Source organism: Aplysia californica, unplaced genomic scaffold (assembly GCF_000002075.1).
Source record: "Aplysia californica isolate F4 #8 unplaced genomic scaffold, AplCal3.0 scaffold00108, whole genome shotgun sequence".
In the NCBI taxonomy this organism is placed as follows: Eukaryota; Metazoa; Mollusca; class Gastropoda; order Aplysiida; family Aplysiidae; genus Aplysia; species Aplysia californica.
Genome location: NW_004797378.1, coordinates 1191406 through 1210424, shown reverse-complemented (window position 1 = coordinate 1210424; position 19019 = coordinate 1191406). Strand labels below are relative to the sequence as shown.

General features: G+C 38.7%; 2 protein-coding genes across 2 annotated transcripts in view; one reads left to right on the top strand and one right to left on the bottom strand.

Annotated features, from left to right (window-relative positions):
• Positions 1-19019, top strand: part of LOC101857324 (GATOR complex protein WDR59) — a gene marked incomplete at its 5' end in the record, with an annotated part of 70412 nt that overhangs the window by 7041 nt on the left and 44352 nt on the right. Inside the window, 6 exon segments of the mRNA XM_005095616.3 lie at positions 1397-1434; positions 2480-2568; positions 3434-3550; positions 4648-4725; positions 5665-5827; positions 8612-8691. Of these exon segments, the coding sequence (XP_005095673.2) occupies positions 1397-1434; positions 2480-2568; positions 3434-3550; positions 4648-4725; positions 5665-5827; positions 8612-8691 (565 nt within the window).
• On the bottom strand, positions 13713-17159 carry LOC101855094 (keratin-associated protein 4-1). Its single transcript, XM_005095606.3, has 3 exons — positions 17044-17159; positions 15177-15321; positions 13713-14161 (listed from the first exon to the last, which is right to left on the bottom strand). Exons 1-3 carry the CDS (start codon positions 17134-17136, stop codon positions 13890-13892), a joined length of 510 nt encoding a protein of 169 aa, XP_005095663.1. The 5' UTR covers positions 17137-17159; the 3' UTR covers positions 13713-13889.

Here is a 19019-nt window from a genome sequence, read left to right as displayed (position 1 = left end):
GAGAGAGAGAGAGAGAGAGAGAGAGAGAGAGAGAGAGAGAGAGAGAGAGAGAGAGAGAGAGAGAGAAAGAAAGAGAGAGAGATTAATTGTGTCTACATTGTGTATTTTTCCTTTTTTCTTTCTCTTCCCATCATTTGGAATTTGAATTTCGCCAAAATAAATATTTCTTTAGTGCCTACAACCTAACACTACAGAATACGAAACTGCAAATTTCTTTTAGTAATCACATTTTGGGCTTTATAGTGCATAGTTTGAACAGCTGGTGGGCGATTGAAGAATCACGTACACAGAGAGACATGAAGATGGGCAATGAAAAGGTAGAGAGACAGATATTTGAATATACAGGCCGGTGTATATCGATAAACAAAGATTAAAAACAGAAATTTGAATAAACGAAAAGTGCTCACAAAGAGCAGATGTTGCTAAACAAAAGAATGTTTATTCCGATTTGACTTTTTAAAAATAAAAATTATATTATTGCTTTTCTAACCCCATCTACACAACTTCGATCATTTAAAAGGTGGGCTTCTGACTCTTTTTATTACAGCCAACCAGGGCTAAGAGGGAGACAGCATCTCAGAAGAATGAGTGAGCACCTATTTGAGGGTGTGGCCAAGAAAAAATTTCTCCCCACCCGGGAATCGAACTTGGGTCTCTTGCGTGCGACTGGGAAGCGCCTACCCAACCACAGCAACACAGGCGTTAGTGATGTGACTTTGTGATCTATTAAAAGGAGGCATTTATTCAGGATGCAGTTATTTTTGTTCCCTACGCTATCTATCCACGCAAACATACGTTTAAGCAAATAATCTCGTATGCATGCAACCTCAGGCTTATAATGGAATGTTGGTAGGTGCTCTGGTGTGGTTTGCTCCTTTCCTATTCCAATCAAACATCTATCGTCTTCATCTCTCCTCCTTGTTTTCCTTGTATGTTACTCTCTTGTAACAACTCTAGTCTGTGTGGAATGTGTATGTCTATTTGAGCTGAAGGTGTCGTAAAAATGATTATTGAAATTGTACTATGCGTCCGAGCAAATATATATATACATACACATTATCAAACATGCAGTACTCACATACTCAACACACCAACAGTCACATGTAAACACACACACACACACACACACACACACACACACACACATGCACACACACTGAAACACAGGGCCTGTATATGAATATTTATAAACACCAAAATTTTGAAGTCTGTTTGGCAGTCACCTTGGTGATTTGTCGCTTATCCCGTTGTTTTTTTCACCAAATCCTGATTTTTAGATTTCATAGAGTGGCAGGTCTATGTAAATGTAGATATATGGGAACTTGTTATCTTCATCTTATGCTCCCCTCTTTTGGTTTTGCTGCTCCACCTAATTACATGATTTTTCCCTCCCCAGGGACTCGAAAAAGCCTGTGAAGTCTTTCCAAACTGTTTGTGAGTTTCAGTACCTCTTTTGTTGATAGACATTTTAATAGTGGTTGTTCTAATGGTCACAAAGTCTTTAGTATTAAAGATGCTCGTGTATCCTTTGCTATTTGGCCTCTTTCCATAATTTGTAAAGGCCTGATCTTTTTTATAAATGATCAAGATGAGAAGTCTCATAGTATATCAAGGCTCTTATTTTTAAATAAAGCTGACCATTATGTTCTCATGGTGTGAATTTTTAACGGTCCACTTTTAACTTCTTCCATTTTGTTTTATCATCTCTTTTCTCTTGTACGATTTCATGTGTGGTGTTGGTGGTGTAGTGGGTAGGCTGCATAGTTTTCAATCGAAATGTCATGAGTTCGAGTCCTGTCAGGTGTGAATGTTGTATCCTTGGGGAAGACGCTTTAAATGAATTTTCCTCACTTCACTCAGGTGGGAATGGGTACCTGGTTATAGAGGGGGAAAGATGTTGACAGTTTGTTAATGTTTGAGTGCTTGATCAGCTGATTACGCTGTATGCTCCTTGGGCAGTAAAGAATGTTTTTGAGTGCTCCAAGGTCTGCTGGAATAAAAATAGTTGAAAAATGCATAGAGCATGTTATAGAGCATGGATATGTGCTATGTTATTATTTATTTTATCATTATAGTTATCATGTAAGTAATAATAATAATAATAAATAGTATTTGTATAGCGCATAACCCCGCTCGAAAGCAAGCTCTATGCGCTTTACACTATATTATTACCCCAGCAGACCATAGAACACTCAGAAACATTCTCAGCTTCCCGGGAAGCATACAGTGCAAGCAGCTGATTAAGCGCTCAAACACTAACAAACTGACAAGATCTTTCACTGTCTATAGCACATGTAAGAGCACATGAGTGTGTGGATATGTACATTTGTTTATAAAGTTTTGTTGGTAGCCTTTTCTATGAGACTTCAGTGATGAACAAGTGATCTTAATGATATAATATTCTGAACTTGTGAGTCAAATTTTTTCTTATCCCTTGGGTTTGGGTATCACTACTGCATATATATCTTCTTTTATCTAGCCGGTGCCTACCAAGTCAAGTGGAATAAAGTGACTAACAATTTGTTTGCCACCACACATGACGGAGATGTGAGGATATGGGACCCAAGGGTGAGGAATTAAATTTGTGAAGATCTCTGCTCACTCTTTAACTCTCTCCATGAATGCTCTCAGCAGGAACTGGTTTTATCATTTGTGGTATTTCATAGTTTGAGTTTAATTAATTAACACACCCTAAGGTTAATTGAGAGGCGGAACATCTGAATTTAATGATCGTCTCTGATAGGATTGGGTCAAATGTGTTGAGATAAATACTCCCTAAACAACCCTAGTTCAAGAATGTGCCATTGGGGATTCTTCCTAGGGTTTCCTGCGTCATTGTTTAGTATTATACAAACAGAGCTAACAAAGCCTTGGAGTTCTCATCATTTTTGTTTTATGTCTGGTTGTCTTTTTAAAAAAAAGTATATGAATTTATGTAGCGGATTGAGTTCTCAAGATTTTGTTTACTGTATGAAAGTTTCTTGCTGGCAGGACGCTTCGTGGGATTTTTGTTCGTGGTCTTTGTGATGCCAGAATGTTTTTTTTTCCTTTGAATTTGGAGAAATTTCTCAAAAAAAAATAACTTGTTATAGTTTGTAGACCCCTCAAGACTTCAAATATTTTGAAAAACGTTTTTGAATTTCCCATTTTAAATGTTTTTCTGTGTAAAGTGCTTTTGTGGCGTAAGCTGGCAAAAAGATCTAGTTTTGAAAGTTTGTCATTGCTGTGTGTCCATTTGCAGCTCTTGTGATTGTTACATATGTTTAGCTGACACTGTTGACAATGTTATAAGGTTGGTTATGGCATTCTTCTTTTTGTATGCCTTTACACTTGGAGGGCAGAGTGTATTACAAATTCAGCTGTCTTTTGTTACAGCTATGGCACTAATCAAAAACAATCATTGCAAAATACGATCAATTCTTGTCTTTCTCAGAAAGGGAACTCTCCGATCCAGTATATATCTGCTCATCCTTCGAAAATCCACGGGTTGGACTGGTGTCACAAGGACCAGTATAAACTAGTCACAGCAAGCCAAGACTGTACTATTCGGGTGTGTTTTTTGTGTGTGTGCTTGTAAAAAGAAGAGATACATTTTTCTGATGCCTTGAGCAGTTTTTGAGATATTGCTTTAAAAATGTTCATAACGCAAAGTGTGTTTCCTCTTTCCCACATATGACTTGAACATTGGTATACTGTATTCCCCTCAAATGTTTCGGGGGGGGGGGGGGGAGGCGGGGGGATAAGAACCTCCCGTGGTGGGTGAAAGTCCTTGAAGCAAAATCAATATATTAACAATGTATTTCATGCCTTTATAAACCTCCACTTACACTTGCGGTCCTCTCCCACCCTTGTATAAACGCTTCCTACACTTGGAGTGTGAGGGACCAACAGTGTATAAAAAGATAAAACGTAATAATAATGGATGTTTGGGTCTCGACCAATATTGTGTCAATAAAGCTTGTTTGATTTTTCCAATTTTTGTCTTTAAAAAAAGATGTGATCTCGTGAGCTAGTGAAATGTGAATCGCTATATGACCAGGGAATACTGTGTATTGAGTTGAGACGCATGAAAAGGTTGCATTTTATGAGTTTTCAATGAGCTCTCATCATATTTTAAGGGCTGGTTTTATTTATGTCACAATCCGGAGGTATCAGGCGCTCGTCAATTTTAGGGCATGTGGAGTTATTGGTATCTTCTTAAAGCTTGATCGTTTGCCTTGCTTTCAATGCGAAAAATGCCTGTCTGTGTTGAATAGAAGTAGAGATATTTGTGATTAAAGGAGGTGGGAGTTATCGGGTTTCAGAGGTAAAATTATCGAGAAAATGGCTTCCAAAGTTTGGTGACTTCCAAAGCTTTAGAGTCCTTGAAAACTGAAAATATACATGCTTTAAAAAGGTGTTCAGCCAAAAAAAAAAAATTCAATAAAAATAGCTGAACCGGCGGAAAAATGCCAATTTCTTCAAGTGCATTATTTTGACGAGCACTTGATTTCGCCATAATGCCTCACATTTGTCAGTGATATCTCTAAAATATGACTAAAAGCTAGTTAGGGAAAGGGCCCTAAAATTTTGTTGAGAATAATTGTTTTTTGTAGGATTTTTTTCGTGCTTCCATTTGGAGAATGACCTTGGTAATGAATTTTCCAGTTTTGGGATTACAATACTCCACGGAGAAGTGAGACCATGATCAACTCAGGGAATCCCGTGTGGCGGGCGAGGTACACAGTAAGTACATTTTTATCGGGCTCTCACCCTTTCTTGAGCTGATTTTTGTGTTCTGTACTTGAATACAAGTTACTTGTAATTCCTTATGATTGCCAGATGGCAGATAGAACACTCTTAGACAACTTGATACTAAAAATACCGATTTTCCTGATAAAAAAGTGTGGCCTCTGCTGTTGGTATAGTTATATTGTCTAGAAAAGATGTTTCACATGTTGCACTGGTATGTCTTTTTATCTTTCCATCTGTTGAGTCTGTGTATGTTCCTTTCCCTCTACTCTCAAAGGGTGTTATTCTCATTCTGTTGATGTGCTTTCCTTTTTTTCAAAATTGACTGGGGCTTTTTTGTTGTTTTTTTTGTTTCTCTGGTACCTCTAGAAATAAATAGATTCTAATAATATATTATATCTGCATGAAGAAGGGGTCCAATGTTTTTGTTTGTAAGCTCATAGGTAATTATCATTCCTGTGGTTGGCGGTGGTTGGCGGGTGCTCTGGTGTGGTTTGCTTCTTCTTTCCTATCAAACATCTATCGTCCTTATCTCCCCTCCTTCTTTTTTGTGTATGTTACTCTCTTGTAACACCTCTAATCTTCTGGCGCTCATATGACCTTATGCAGTTGCGAGCGCCGTAAAACCTCTACTAAAACAAAAACAATTCCTGTGGTTGGCGGGTGCTCTGGTGTGTTTTGCTTCTTCTTTCCTATCTCCCCTTCTTTTTTATGTTTGTTACTCTCTTGTAACACCTCTAATCTTCTGGTGCAGTTGCGAGCGCCGTAAAACCTCTACTAAAAAAACGTAAAAGTTGACTGGGAGTTGTTTTTTTTCTTTTTGACATGTCTAGGAATAATAGATTCTAATAATTTGTCCACATGAAGAAGGGGTCGAACATTTTTATTTGTAAGCTCATGGGTAATTATCATTCCTGTGCGGTTCCTCTCCAGCCATTTGGAGACGGTGTGATGAGTGTGGTGGTCCCACAGCTGAGACGTGGTGAGAACAGCCTCTCTCTCTGGCATCAGAGCAACAATCAGAAACCGGTACATATTTTTGTGGGACACAAGGATGTCATTCTGGATTTTCAATGGCGGCGGAAACAACACGATAGTGAGTGTTTGTTCTAGCTTTTTTTATGTTTGTGATTAAGAAAAAAAGTCTTTTCTTATTTAACATTTATTCATCTGTTTTATGTTTTATTAACTGGAATGGGCATGAAATCTTTACATAATAGTGTTGAATTTATTAACCCCTTTACTGCTGTGTAGACGTATTTGGGATTGAATGTTATATTTTCTACTTAATGTTCAAGTTAAAAGATTGCTTTTGAAGTTTCTGTCTCCAAAATTAAATTTGAAATGACCCTTAGTGTTGAAAAGGCTCTGATGATAATGAAGAAAACGGACAGTAAACAATTTGGTTCTGTGGGCATCTCAAGACATGTAAACTGTTAATTGCAGAAGTGTCTGCTAATCAGTGATGACATTTGTGGTTTCAAGAATCTTTGAAGTTTTTATGTTTTCCCTCTCACTTCCTCGTAATAGTTGTCTTTTTTTTTTTAAAGTGTTAAATGGCGCTCGCAACTGCATAAGGTCATATGAGCACACGGAACACATTTGTCAGTTAGTAGGGAATTTTGAATTTTGCCCAGGTGGCGGCCGAAGCCTACTCTTATTGATTTTAGACCATCAAGGGATCTTTAACGTGTGCACTTGCACACGGGACCTCCGAGATTTTTCGCCCTTGTCCGAGACAGGGCCAAGTAGAAGCAGTAGAAAGGGAAAGGCTGCATAAAGAGTCCGGCGTCCAGAGGAGGGGGCGAAGGTGGTGAGGAGGTGGGGGCAGAAAGTGGGGACGAAAGCAAATGACAGAACATTGCTGGAGAGCTGGAAAGGAGGTGAAAGGAGACAAACAATTTTAGAGAAGAAAATTTTTCGGTCGCTACCCGGATTCGAACCCGTTGCCTTTGAATGAGAGGTGAACACCTTAACCCCTAGGCCACGAGAGCCCCCAATAATTGTCTACTTCTTCTTCGCTATTTCCTGTAACGTCAAGTCACTTTTTGCCTCGAATTAATTGGTACTCAATACAGACGTTTACCTGCTCCCATTTGTCAGAGGACATTATTTGCTCCTCAAAGCCCCCTGTCAGTTTCATATGGGCTCCATGTGATCGATTTAAACGGTAGATTATTAAAAACAATTCCGTTGACACTTATCTAAAGATTCATATGAAATTGGCTGTTTCAAAGAAAGGTTCACGTAAAATAAGTGGAAATGAATCATCATTAGAGTTACGAGTCCATGATTTTTCACTTTTTTTCCCATTATTTTTCAATGAACATAACATGTATGAAACCTTTCTTTCTTTTTTTTTTGGTGTCACTTTTGAACAATCAATATTGATATCAGCATTGTGAGTGAAGAACAAGGTCAGGGGTTTATATGTTTTTGTTCACTTTCCAAATTCAAAAGTCTCTGCCAAACCCTTAACATCCAACAGGAAAATATTTCTTGTGAAGCTATGAACATAGCTGTGATCACATTAAAAAAACTACTGGATGAACTTCTCATTTGGTTCTTCTCTACAAATGGATGATTTGGGTGTTATGTGTATTTTGTTCGTACTGGAAAATTAACACTTTGTCTTGTATTCTCTTATTGTTGTGCTTGCTTGTAGTTGATTTTGTGTCGACAAGGGGATGTGTCATTGGGGTTGTTTGACTGTTTTGTATTAATGTTCAAGGTAGGTGCTCTGTGGTTAATGTAGTATATGTTGGGCCATATGGGATTACTGAATAACAATCAAGTGGTCACTGTTTTAGTTCATCATTTTCTCTGAGATCGACAAATTAAAACACAAACATTGTTACTCTCATATGTCAGGGAAAATTGAATGAAATTATTCTTTCACATGTTTTGACAGTTTTTATTATGAAGCATATAATATATATTATATAAATACAGTCGAACCTGCCTTAACAGAAACCTGTATAAAATGGAAACCTGTCTCAACCTGATCCCCCCTTGATATATTCCTCTTTAATTACCTGTATAAAATGGAAACCTGCCCAACGCGGAAACGGAAAGAAAAATCCGCTCCCTTCCGAGGGTTTCACCTAGACGGAAAATGCTTTGCCCGCTCAACCCTGATTTGAAACAAAACTCGCTCTAAACTTGGCGCTATGATACTATGGCCATGCCGCTGGGCGAGGAAGAGGAGTAGGGGAGCAATTTGGGGTAGATGTTATCTCGTCATGTGAGCCCTGAGTGATGCAGATGGTCATTGTAGTGTGGGTGTGAAATCTCACGACTTCTTGTGAGCGTGCTTAAGTAGCGAGCCACTGCGGAAATTTTCCTGGGTAGCCAGAAGCCAGAGGTGTGAAATTAGATTGATCAATGCCTGCCGCCCTGATCGTACGGCCAGCCGAGAAAAGAGTTCCTCGAATTGTTGTTACATGATGGCAGTGAGGGGTGGCATTGGTGGGTGGGGCTAAGGGTGGAATCAAAGGAGACAGTGGTCCTATGAAAGGCTAGCACTGGTGGTAATTGAATAAGTAAGACTGACCCATGTCATTATTAGACAGGATAGCAATTGAGAGGTGTGAAGTTTTGACCACTGCTTGCCGATCGGACAAGCGATCCTTGATCCCACCGGCTGGGCCTTTGAACCCCCTCCCCCCAACCTCCACCTCCCCCTAAATTCCCCTGTCTAAGACGGAATACTTTTCAGGCTCCCTTGCGATTCCGTCTTACACAGGTTCGACTGTATATAATTTTTCTTGGTGCCTTTGCATTTCCAATTTTGTGCGGTGATGATTGCTTTGACGCGCTTCTCCATGTCTCAAACCTATCAATACATTCCTCTACAAAACTCTGTCTTGTCACTTCACAGGCGCTCGGGATCAACAGTTAGTCACTTGGTCAAAAGACCAGACTTTGCGGTTATGGAATGTGGACACAGCCATGCAAAAGGTAAAATGTTCGGGAAGAGTGACATATAAATTTCAAAATTTGTCATGCGCAAACTTGGCAGTTGTTTTATGATTATATATCTACATGTACATGTATGACTATGATTATACATCTTCTTCTCTAACCCTTGCGAGAGCTTAGGGAGTAAATGACTACAAAATATTAATCCCCTAGTACTAGTAGTACAGTTGATTTTTATGTACTTGGCTGTTTTATCTACATAGAACATAGAAACATCCATTGCCTTATTATTTTGTACAGACTACCGTGGCTTCAGTTTCTGGTAGGAACTAATTTTAAATAGGGGTCTGGACGGCACCGTGAAAGGCCAGCTCTTTTCGATTTTAAAATTGCCAAGGGATCTTTAACATACAAAACTTTCACTCTGTGAAATTTATCGTCCTTATCTCAGAAGACAAATACTCAATCCTACCTTCCTAAGGATCTGGGGATGTAGGAAACCTGAGGAAAAAAACAAAAACTGATGCAGATGGGGTTTAAACTCCTGACCCTCGGACTGATAGGCATCAAACACCAAACCCGTTGAACTACTGAGCGCCCTATTCCATTTTATGACTCTGGGGATCAAGTACTTAGTGAAATGTACTATAGTTCTGCACTCAGGGAACATTTTAAAAAATGTTTTTTTTTTTTGGGGGGGGGGTATTTTGTTATTTATGAATGTGCAGGATTCATATTTTCACAAAACAGACACAGTACAGGCCACTGCAACCTGATGGAGGCTTTTTTAGACTGTTCATAATAAGTGAGATGTATGTTGTTTTTCGACTTGCGACTTGCTAGAATACTGAAATTTCCTGCCTAAAAGCTCACTGTAAAGCACTTCGAAGGTAATAATATGAAAAATGTCACATAATTTTAAAAAAAAGTCTTTAACAGGTTGCAACTGAACCTATTGTACCATCTGATGAGTCTTTCTTTCAAAGGAATCGTATGAATAGGTTCTAAAATCTTGTTGTACTGATATCCCATACCCCTAAAATACACATCTTTTTCAGTCTCCTCTACTGCACTCTCCCTTACTCTCTTACAAAGTAACATGTAACATGGTAAAACTGCATGGACAAATACAGGAAATAAACATGAAATCTCTGAATATGAGAGTGAACACTACTTTTTAGATCGTACTATATGTATATTCAGTGAGGGAAAACTTGACTTTTCTGATAGATACTGAAATATAAATGGGTCAGATACAGATTCTGCTCCTTCCATTTCCCTTTCTGTCTTATTGTAGACTGCAACTTAACATTTCTACTTATGAGGTGACAAGGGCATTGGAGCACAATTTATATACATAATACACGGCTGTCTAAATTGCCCCCAAACCGCCAGTTTAGTTACCGGGCAAGGGCTTCCCACCGACCACCCCGAGATGGTAATAAATCAGCTGTCAGCCGTGCAAGGTACCGTGACGGCAGCGGCACTCCGGCCGCGCCTCGGCCGTGCTCAGGAAACTTGATTCCAGTCATTTTCGGTTAATTTGATCCCCAATATCTCCTGATCTAAAGATGCGATGTCTCCATATGGGGTCTCATTTTAAAGTTCTACTTTAACCCAACAGAACAATATAATTTTCTCTGGTGTGCATTCATTAGTGTTAATCCTGCTGGCTGAGAAGTGCTCTCCATCCTTTATTACTTTTAAAGCAACTTTTATCTATTTATTTTTATTTGAAGTTATTTTTCTCAGTAACCTGACCTACAATTAATTTTTTTATCTTGATTACTCTTGAATAAAGAGTACTGAGTTACATGTGAAAGTAAGAACATTGTACATATTTTGTGTGATTCATAGTGATCGATTTTGTGTAGACCTAGGAGGTGAAAGTACCCCAATCCTCATTTGCCTTGTTTGCATTTCTCCTGCTTTTTTTTGCTGTGGAGTATGGAAACATTAATATTCATAATGGAGTGCCATGGTGAAGTGTCCCATGTTCGGTATATTCATGAACTTTGTAGAACATGTGGTGGTAGAAGTCTATCAAGAAAGCAGAAATTGAAAAAGAGAAAAGTGTACAAATGCATTGACTTTGCACATTATATCTTGTTGGTATTTGCGGTTACGATAGCAGTAGGACACATTCGTATGCGGGAACTAGATCTATAGTAAGACAAGAAAAGCAGCTGAAACCTACTAAAATTTGTGGACAGCTTTTCGGTCTGATATACGTGCTAGTGACTGTTTGATATGCACACACTATCATCGCACATCAATGGGGAGCAAGAACATTCCAGTAGAATTCAAAACAACAAAAGCATCGGAAACTACAGACAACACATTCACCACATACATTTGGAGACTCGTTTTAGTAGAGGTTTTTATGGCGCTCGCAACTGCATAAGGTCATATGAGCGCCAGAAGATTAGAGGTGTTACAAGAGAGTAACAGACACAAAAAAGAAGGAGGGGAGATAAAGACAATAGATGTTTGATAGGAAAGAACAAGCAAACCACACCAGAGCACCCGCCAACCACCCACTTGGAGACTCGGCAAACTCAACAAACAACTCAACTACAGAGCCATCTACACGCACGCACGCACGCACGCACGCACGCACACACACACGCACACACACACACACACACACGCTCGCACACACACACGCACACACACACACACACACACACTGAGAGAGAGGACAATACTAGGCATGAAGAAAGGCAGGAGGAAGACATAGCATCTCTCGACACTAGCGCTGCATCATCAACCATAGGCCACTGTGAGGTTGAGCTTCAAGTCCCCCCCCCCTTCCCCCATTGCTATATCCACGCCATCCAAACCTACACAGCTTGTGGTAGATAGCAGCACGTCTCCCGCATTTAAACACAGCAGGCTCTTTTCTAAGTCTCTAGAGATCTCTCCAACGCGACCACTAACAAAAGAAGAAGAAAAAACTTGATACTCATTTAGTTAGGAGAAAATTAAACAGTCAAACGCAGGAAAACGACGCAGGACTGACGAATTTTCCTAGTTTCAGGGGTAGGCCTACATATATGCTTGTACATGTGTAAATGAGTAGTAAGTGCTCTGTGATGACACACACACACACACACACACACACACACACACACACACACACACAACACGCACACGCACACACACACTTATTTTCTGTGATTCTATATTCAAGCTCCAATATCTATGCTTTGACGGAGCGTACAATGGTGCCACCACATGAGTGTTTTCTTTATCCTATTTTCATCATGCTACTGTAATTTTGTCAAAATCAAAGGATAAAATCATGTTCTATTTTTACTTAAAACATCTGACCCCTTAACAACTTTGCATAATTACTATACAGTTTTATGGCAACTGTAAGTCTGTAACAATACCCAGTACAGTTTCATGATCGCTTCTACATGCCCACACTATATTGATCGTTCAGTGTGTGTGATTTCTGTGAGATCACTAGAATAGTTTTTGTTTACTATCTCAGTTTATATGCTTATAAAACATCGTGTGATAAGAAAACAAGTGGGTGGTTGGCAGGTGCTCTGGTGTGGTTTGCTCCTTCTTTCCTATCAAACATCTGTCGTCCTCATCTCCCTTCCTTCTTTTTGTGTTTGTTACTCTCTTGTAACACCTCTAATCTTCTGGCGCTCATATGACCGTATGCAGTTGCGAGTGCCGTAAAACTCTTATTAAAACTAAACTAAGAAAACAACCGAAACTGGGCTTTGGCAGTGAACCAGGGGCGCTGACCCGGTGACCGGGGTCACAGAGTATCGGGTTACGGGGAGTGCCGCGAGCTGGCGGTTTAACTAAGTTGGCGGTTGGTAACAGCCGTGAATATGCTTTTTTTCATATAGACTTGCATTTTTATGAATTATAATGTTTTTTTTGGTTTTTTTTACATAATGTCATGGTATATATATATAGAGATGGATCTGTTGAAGTCAACTGTTTTCACAAGTTGTTTTTTTTGTCCTGCTTCTCTTTTTAGGTCCCCAAAATAAATGTAATCATACAAATGTCAGCATACCCATGCTGCAAAGACCTCCCACTTTTTACTTTTGTTAACGGAATGCTTCTCCCAACACTTCAAGGGTTCCACTGATTGGTCACACTTCTTTTGTTTTTTTTATCCGTCTTGCTCATTCCCAGGACTAAATGACTTTTCGTATCAATGCATTTATGGTTTCTCAAAACGAACACAACTCTGAGTGGGGAAGTAAGGGGTCTTCAATACTCTTTGTCTGGTTATTTTAATTAGTTCCTTCACTGTTTGGTCAGCTCTCTAATTCTACTGGACAGTTTGAGATGATCTTGGTTCAGACAGGAAAAGTGGGGGGTTGGCAGGTGCTCTGGTGTGGTTTGCTCCTTCTTTCCTTTCAAATGTCTATCGTCTTGGTCTCCCCACCTTCTATTTTGTGTTTGCTACTCTCTAGTAACACCTCTAATCTTCGGCACTTATATGACCTTATTGTGTTGTGTCATAAAACACTAACACTCAAAAAGACAGGAAAAGGGTTTAGTTATCAGTATACTTTGTCCAGATTGGCTCTTGCATGGTACATTTACAATTTTTGCTCTTTTATCAGAGAGACAGGTTAAATGTAAAAAGTAATGTATTGAAGGGCCATTTATGTACATCTTAGGACTCAGATGCTAACTGTTGGATGGAGATTGTTTTGTTTACTGTAAAAGTTGGACTTTCTCTTCTGCTGCACTTCTACTCTGTTCAAACAATATGAATACTGATATTTTATTCTTGAATAAGGTTCTGTTTTAGAACAGAATCTGAAATTTATATACAGCTATAAAAGTAGCAGATTCTAAAATTGAGTGTATGTCACTACTGTTTAGATAAATCTGTGAAAAACTTAGGAAGAGAAACAAATGTGCTAATGTTGGAGCCAGTGGTAGGTACTGGTTTTTTTTTCCTGTTTTGCTTTCTCTTGCATTAAATGACCATTAGTGTGTGATGGAGCTTTTCCTTTCTTATACTAGAAGAAACCAATAATAAGCAAACAAGCTCAAGGAATAGAAATCCGATCATTTTTGCAATAATTTTGTTTATTCAACTGGTCTATAGACTTTTTGTGAAATAGGAAATTCTGTCCCTTGCAATCGCTGCAATGCATTGTTGCTTTCATCAGTCATCTTTTCCATTTGCCTCAAGGGTCTCTTACTGAGTTTTCTTGATGGCAGTTGGGTTTTAGTGCTTTTGATGTTTAGAGAAGACACACAGTTCCGGCAAGTCCCCCCTTTTGCTTGCACTTGTAAGGGAAGCAGCAGTTGTTGACGCCAATCGTACACTTCTCGTTACTTCCCTTACAGTTGGGTTGGCACTCGTGCTGTAGGATGCTTCCTGGCTTCAGCTGACACGTCAGTTCAGAGCAGCACTCACTCGTTAGGCCAGGAGTACAGGAATTGCCAAGGGTTTTACATAGCTCAACCTGTTTGCATCTCTTAACACCCAAATTGTTTCTCTCGCATATCATACCTGCCGAGAAGGAAAAGGTTAACTTTTATGATGGGTTTACCTAGTTGAAGTGTGGGAGTTGGAGAAGAGGGGGGCTTCTTTGCATCTTGAATGTTCAAATTACCTGGGGTGGGGATGGGGGGGAGGTGGTGGGGGTGTTATCTGTTGTAGAGTCTGTTGGGAACTGTGCTTTGTAAAAAATGAGTGAAGTTTTCTATTCTGTACTTAAAGCAAAGATTAAAAAAGTATTTCGTTTTGTAGACCATATATTTGTATTTATGTATTAGCAATTTCGAAGGTCACTTATCCCTTTTTATGGTTGTTGGTTCAACAGATCACCTATGTAATTGTGTTGGATAGTGAGGTTCACGCAGAATTTAAAGTGCATTTGTGAACATTTGTAATCTGAATCTCGATTTATTATTTATATACATTTTGTAGCGAGGTGTCAGGAATCTTTTGGTACAAAACAAAGATTTTTAAAAAAAATCAACAAAGATTTAAAAAAAAAATCGAGTTAGCAAAGTTCCATCTGAGCACTGGCTATATAGAAGAGGGCAGAAGTTTGAAACGATCCGCTTGCTTCTAGAGGTAACTGTTAGTATTGAGACTGTATAAATATTGTAAGAATATTACTCTTTGGACTACTTGAAAATGTGCATACATTTTAGGACTCTGATGAATGTTTATTTTGTTCAGGAGAAACGATATAGATGGCCCCGGTTTGAATTCCCAGTAGCGTGTTCCTTGGTTTTGGTTGTTTGTGAAGTCTTTGAGGTTTTCTGCTTACTTTCTGCTCAGTCTTGTTGGAGAAGGGCATTACATTATGAGCTTCAATGACCTTACTGTGTTGAAAGTTAGGTTAAAAAAACAATTTCTTTTCATTGAATGATTCTCAGAATAACCTAGAAGAATCCTCTGAAGTTTCCTCTGGTTTTTTTCTTGGAAACTGTACTGAAAGGGCTTGAAACGTAATCAAGGAAACTTCCATTGAGACAGTGTGACTAAGTTACCAGGACAACAATAACCAAGTTACCTGCACAACATCTGGAGTTGAGGTCTTGGTCGCATGTCTGGTCTTCTGCCCTGCATGTTGTATCTCTCTCCTGACATGTTGTTTTGGGAGATGCGGGATTCTTTTCCCTGCAGACCAAGTTGTTGCAGCACTGGTCTTTCCCAACCTGAATAGTGAAGGCAACATGTTATTTGTTTTATGAGTTAAGGGGGAGAACATTCTCACAGTGAGTGGTAGTGAGGGGTTTAAGGGTGCCGTATATAGGTATTATTTGTGCTCTATCCGTCTGTTGTTGGTCTGTCTATCCTGCTTCTTCTGAGCTGGAATTGGCCTTTATGATTTTGCCGCCTTTCTTTTTAACTCAAGCAGGCCGTTGGTTTGATTGTTGGCTGCTCTGGCAGAGATATATTCTTGGGAAAGACTCTTTACATATTTTTTTTTCTAACTCCATTCAAGTAGGAATTGGGTTTCTGTATCTGCTGGGATTTTTATCTGTAACAGTCTTATAATCCTCATGAAGTGGCAAATCGGAAACAAACATTGACAGTCATGGTTTGCCATTCTCTGTCATCCATGTGTTCAAATTTTTCTAAGCTCTTGGTCTAGCCCTCTCTCTTTTGCCTTCAGTTTTTTCAGTTAGAGCAAAATGTTCAAGGCCTCTATCCAAGTGTCCCTGAAACTGTATTTGTTTCATAATGTTTCTTTTGCTACATTACTTTTTTTTCTTTATTTTCCGGTTTATCCTTATAGTCAGTCAAAAAGGAAAATAACAAAAGTGTTTCCAGAGAACTGGGTTTTAGAGGAGTTAAGTGGTACTGTTTTAGCTCCATAGTCTGTCACTTTTTGGTAAATGTCAGGCCCCTCTGTGTCACAAGTTTGAACAAACCATGTCCTGTGATGGCCTTTTACAGTGTTTGTTGTTTTTTTTTGGTAAGTTCCAGACTCATGAACAAGAGCACAAACACTTTTGTAATATTCTGTTATGCCCCCCCCCCCCTCCGCCCAATAAAAAGGAGATAATTCATTGTTGATGTTTTGGAAAAAATAAACATGTCTTCCTTGTACCTAAAAGTAGATTGAAAAGATCCATTAAGTCTTGGCTTCTTATTATATAAAGACTGATTCCATGTTTTCCATTTGGAATATTTTTTGATTATTTGAAGTATAAAGAGAGTCAGTTAGTTTCATAAGCCAAAGGATCACACAGTTTCTGTGAATTTACTTTTTTTTAAAATATGGTATGGCTCAACATGAAATCTTGGATTTCTTTATATTGTCCCTTCAAGGTTCCTGTCCTGATTCTTCAAAAAATATTGTTGAAATGCTGATGTCTGTGTAGGTTACGCACGAGTAGATATTTGTCTTATCCATTTCCTTTTTATGTTGACTCTTAATTTACTTCCTAACTTAATGATTAAGTTTAGTTTCAAATTTCCTGAAGGCCATCAAAATGATAAAGCTGTAAATGTTACCCACCCCCATCGATACATACAATTTAGATCCTGTAGGAAGTAGGATGTTTCATCTTAGGCTGGGTGGTATATATAGTATCCCAGCAGATAGATGCAGAGATGCAAAATAAAATGACTGGCTCACTTGGGGAATTGAATTCATGTCTTGTACATTCAACAGAGATGTGCCTACCAATTACATTACAGATGCAGGTTTCAGTAAAATGAGAAAAAGGATTCATAATGGAAGCACGTTGTCAACAATGGCAACCCCCCGCCTAAAAAAACAACAACAAAAAAACAACAACAAATGAACAAATAAATTAACTGTGCCTAAATAAACTTTATAGACTCTTAACTAACATTTTGGATCTCTTTATGAAGGTAAAATCGTTGGGTTTAGCTTGCTGAAATGAATGATTTATGTGCAAGTTTACCTGACATTCCATGTCCTCTGGTCTACAAAGCGCCTCCTGGTGACTGTAGCCTATCATCATGATGAGGGCCAGTGTAGAGAGTAGGACCTTCATGATGTATCTTCAGCGTTGTTGACTGTGTGTTGGTTTAAAACACGAGTGATGGTTTGAGCATTAATAGTTTTCAGTTTATATTTATACAGGTTGAGTTGCTCATCTGTATATAATTACCCTGATTAAAATGTGCATGTTTGCAGATTTCTGCCATTTCATTTCTCGTATATCAAAGGAAAAGAGGCACATATAGACTGATATCTTTATAATTAGATTTTTGGTGATAATGTAAATGGATGTACAACACTGAAATGGGTTTGCAGGCACTGACTTTGTGTGGGAGAACAGCTTGCTAATGGAGAGATATGTGTATCAACAAGCAAAATCTGTGTGACCTTGTTTATCTCTGATCATCAATGTCCACATTCATTGATCTCTAAGTTCTCACTAAAATTACTTTTCTGTCACACATGGAAGGCCTGATTTTTGTGTGAGTTAGTGCTGTACTTGAATACAAGTTACTTGTAATTCCTTATGATTGCCAGATGGCAGATAGAACACTCTTAGACAACTTGATACCAAAAATACAGATTTTCCCGATAAAAAAGTGTGACCTCTGCTGCTGATATAGTTATATTGTCTATAAAAGATGTTTCATATGTTGCACTAGTATGTCTTTTTTTCTTTCCATCTGTTGAGTCTGTGTGTCTTTCTTTTCTTCTACTCTCAAAGGGTGTTATTCTCATTCTGTTGATGTGCTGCTTCTTTCCTTTCAAACATCTATCGTCCTTATCTCTCCTCCTTCTTTTTTGTGTTTGTTACTCTCTTGTAGCACCTCTAATCTTCAGCTCTTATATGACATTACTGTGTTGAAAGCGCCATAAAACTTTTACTAAAAATAAAACATTTTTTTGCACTCAGTTGCTCTTCTCATAAACATTCAACCTTTCTCATTAACGGCAAGTGTGGCCAGTTAATCAGAGATGCCCCATGAGATAACCTGGGTCAGATCTGCTGTTCAATCAGTATGGCTGGGGACAGGATACCCTGATGAACATTTGATTTAGCTTTAATTGGTAGGTGTGGTACAATATGAGTCATCTCCTACTGTTTGTGGATGATGTTTTGTTTTGTTTATAATAATGATTTTAATGATAGTTCTGTGGTCAATGTCTAACTGTGACCAATGCATTGGCAGAGCAGAATATTTCTTAAGTTATACGGAACCTTTACTTTAAAGGTTTAGATGACTTGTGGCTTCTGTTATGGCCAATGGTACCAATTCTGGAAAAGAAAGTTTGCCACATTTTGAGCACTTAAAAGCTTCTTTCCACTTGTGGATGTGTGCAGCTTGTGGGTTTCTCTCTTGGTTTCAGCGTTTTAAGAATGCTTGATTTCAGAATCCTGAAAGCAGTATTTTACTCTGAACTGTCCTCAGGGAAGTTGTTTTGCTCGTATTTATTGGGTATTTGTTAAGTGGATTTGCCATTAAGATAATTTCTCTTAGGTAACCTAACGGTGTATTTTCTGGTGTAGAAATGGTGGTTTGAAGGTGTCTATAGTCAGAGATACATGTCTCTCTCTCTCTCTCTCTCTCTCTCTCTCTCTCTCTCTTGCTCTCTCTCTCTCTCTCTCTCTCTCTCTCTCTCTCTCTCTCCCTCCCTCCCCTTTTCTCTCTCTCTGTCTCTCTTTCTCTCTCTCTCTCTCTTTCTCTCTCTCTCTCTCTCCCTCCCTCCCCTTTTTCTTTTATCCTATTTTTAAGGCGGAATGTGGCATTTTTGGATTTTCGAAAATCAAATTCCAATGTATGAACGTTTAACAACCATCTGGTGCTGAAATAAAATGACAGTAGCAGTGTCCTGCTGTGTTTCTTTTCAGGGATAGTTGTTCAGTTAAGCTCTTTAGATCACTTATTTTTATCTCAAAAGTTAGTTGAAAGTTTG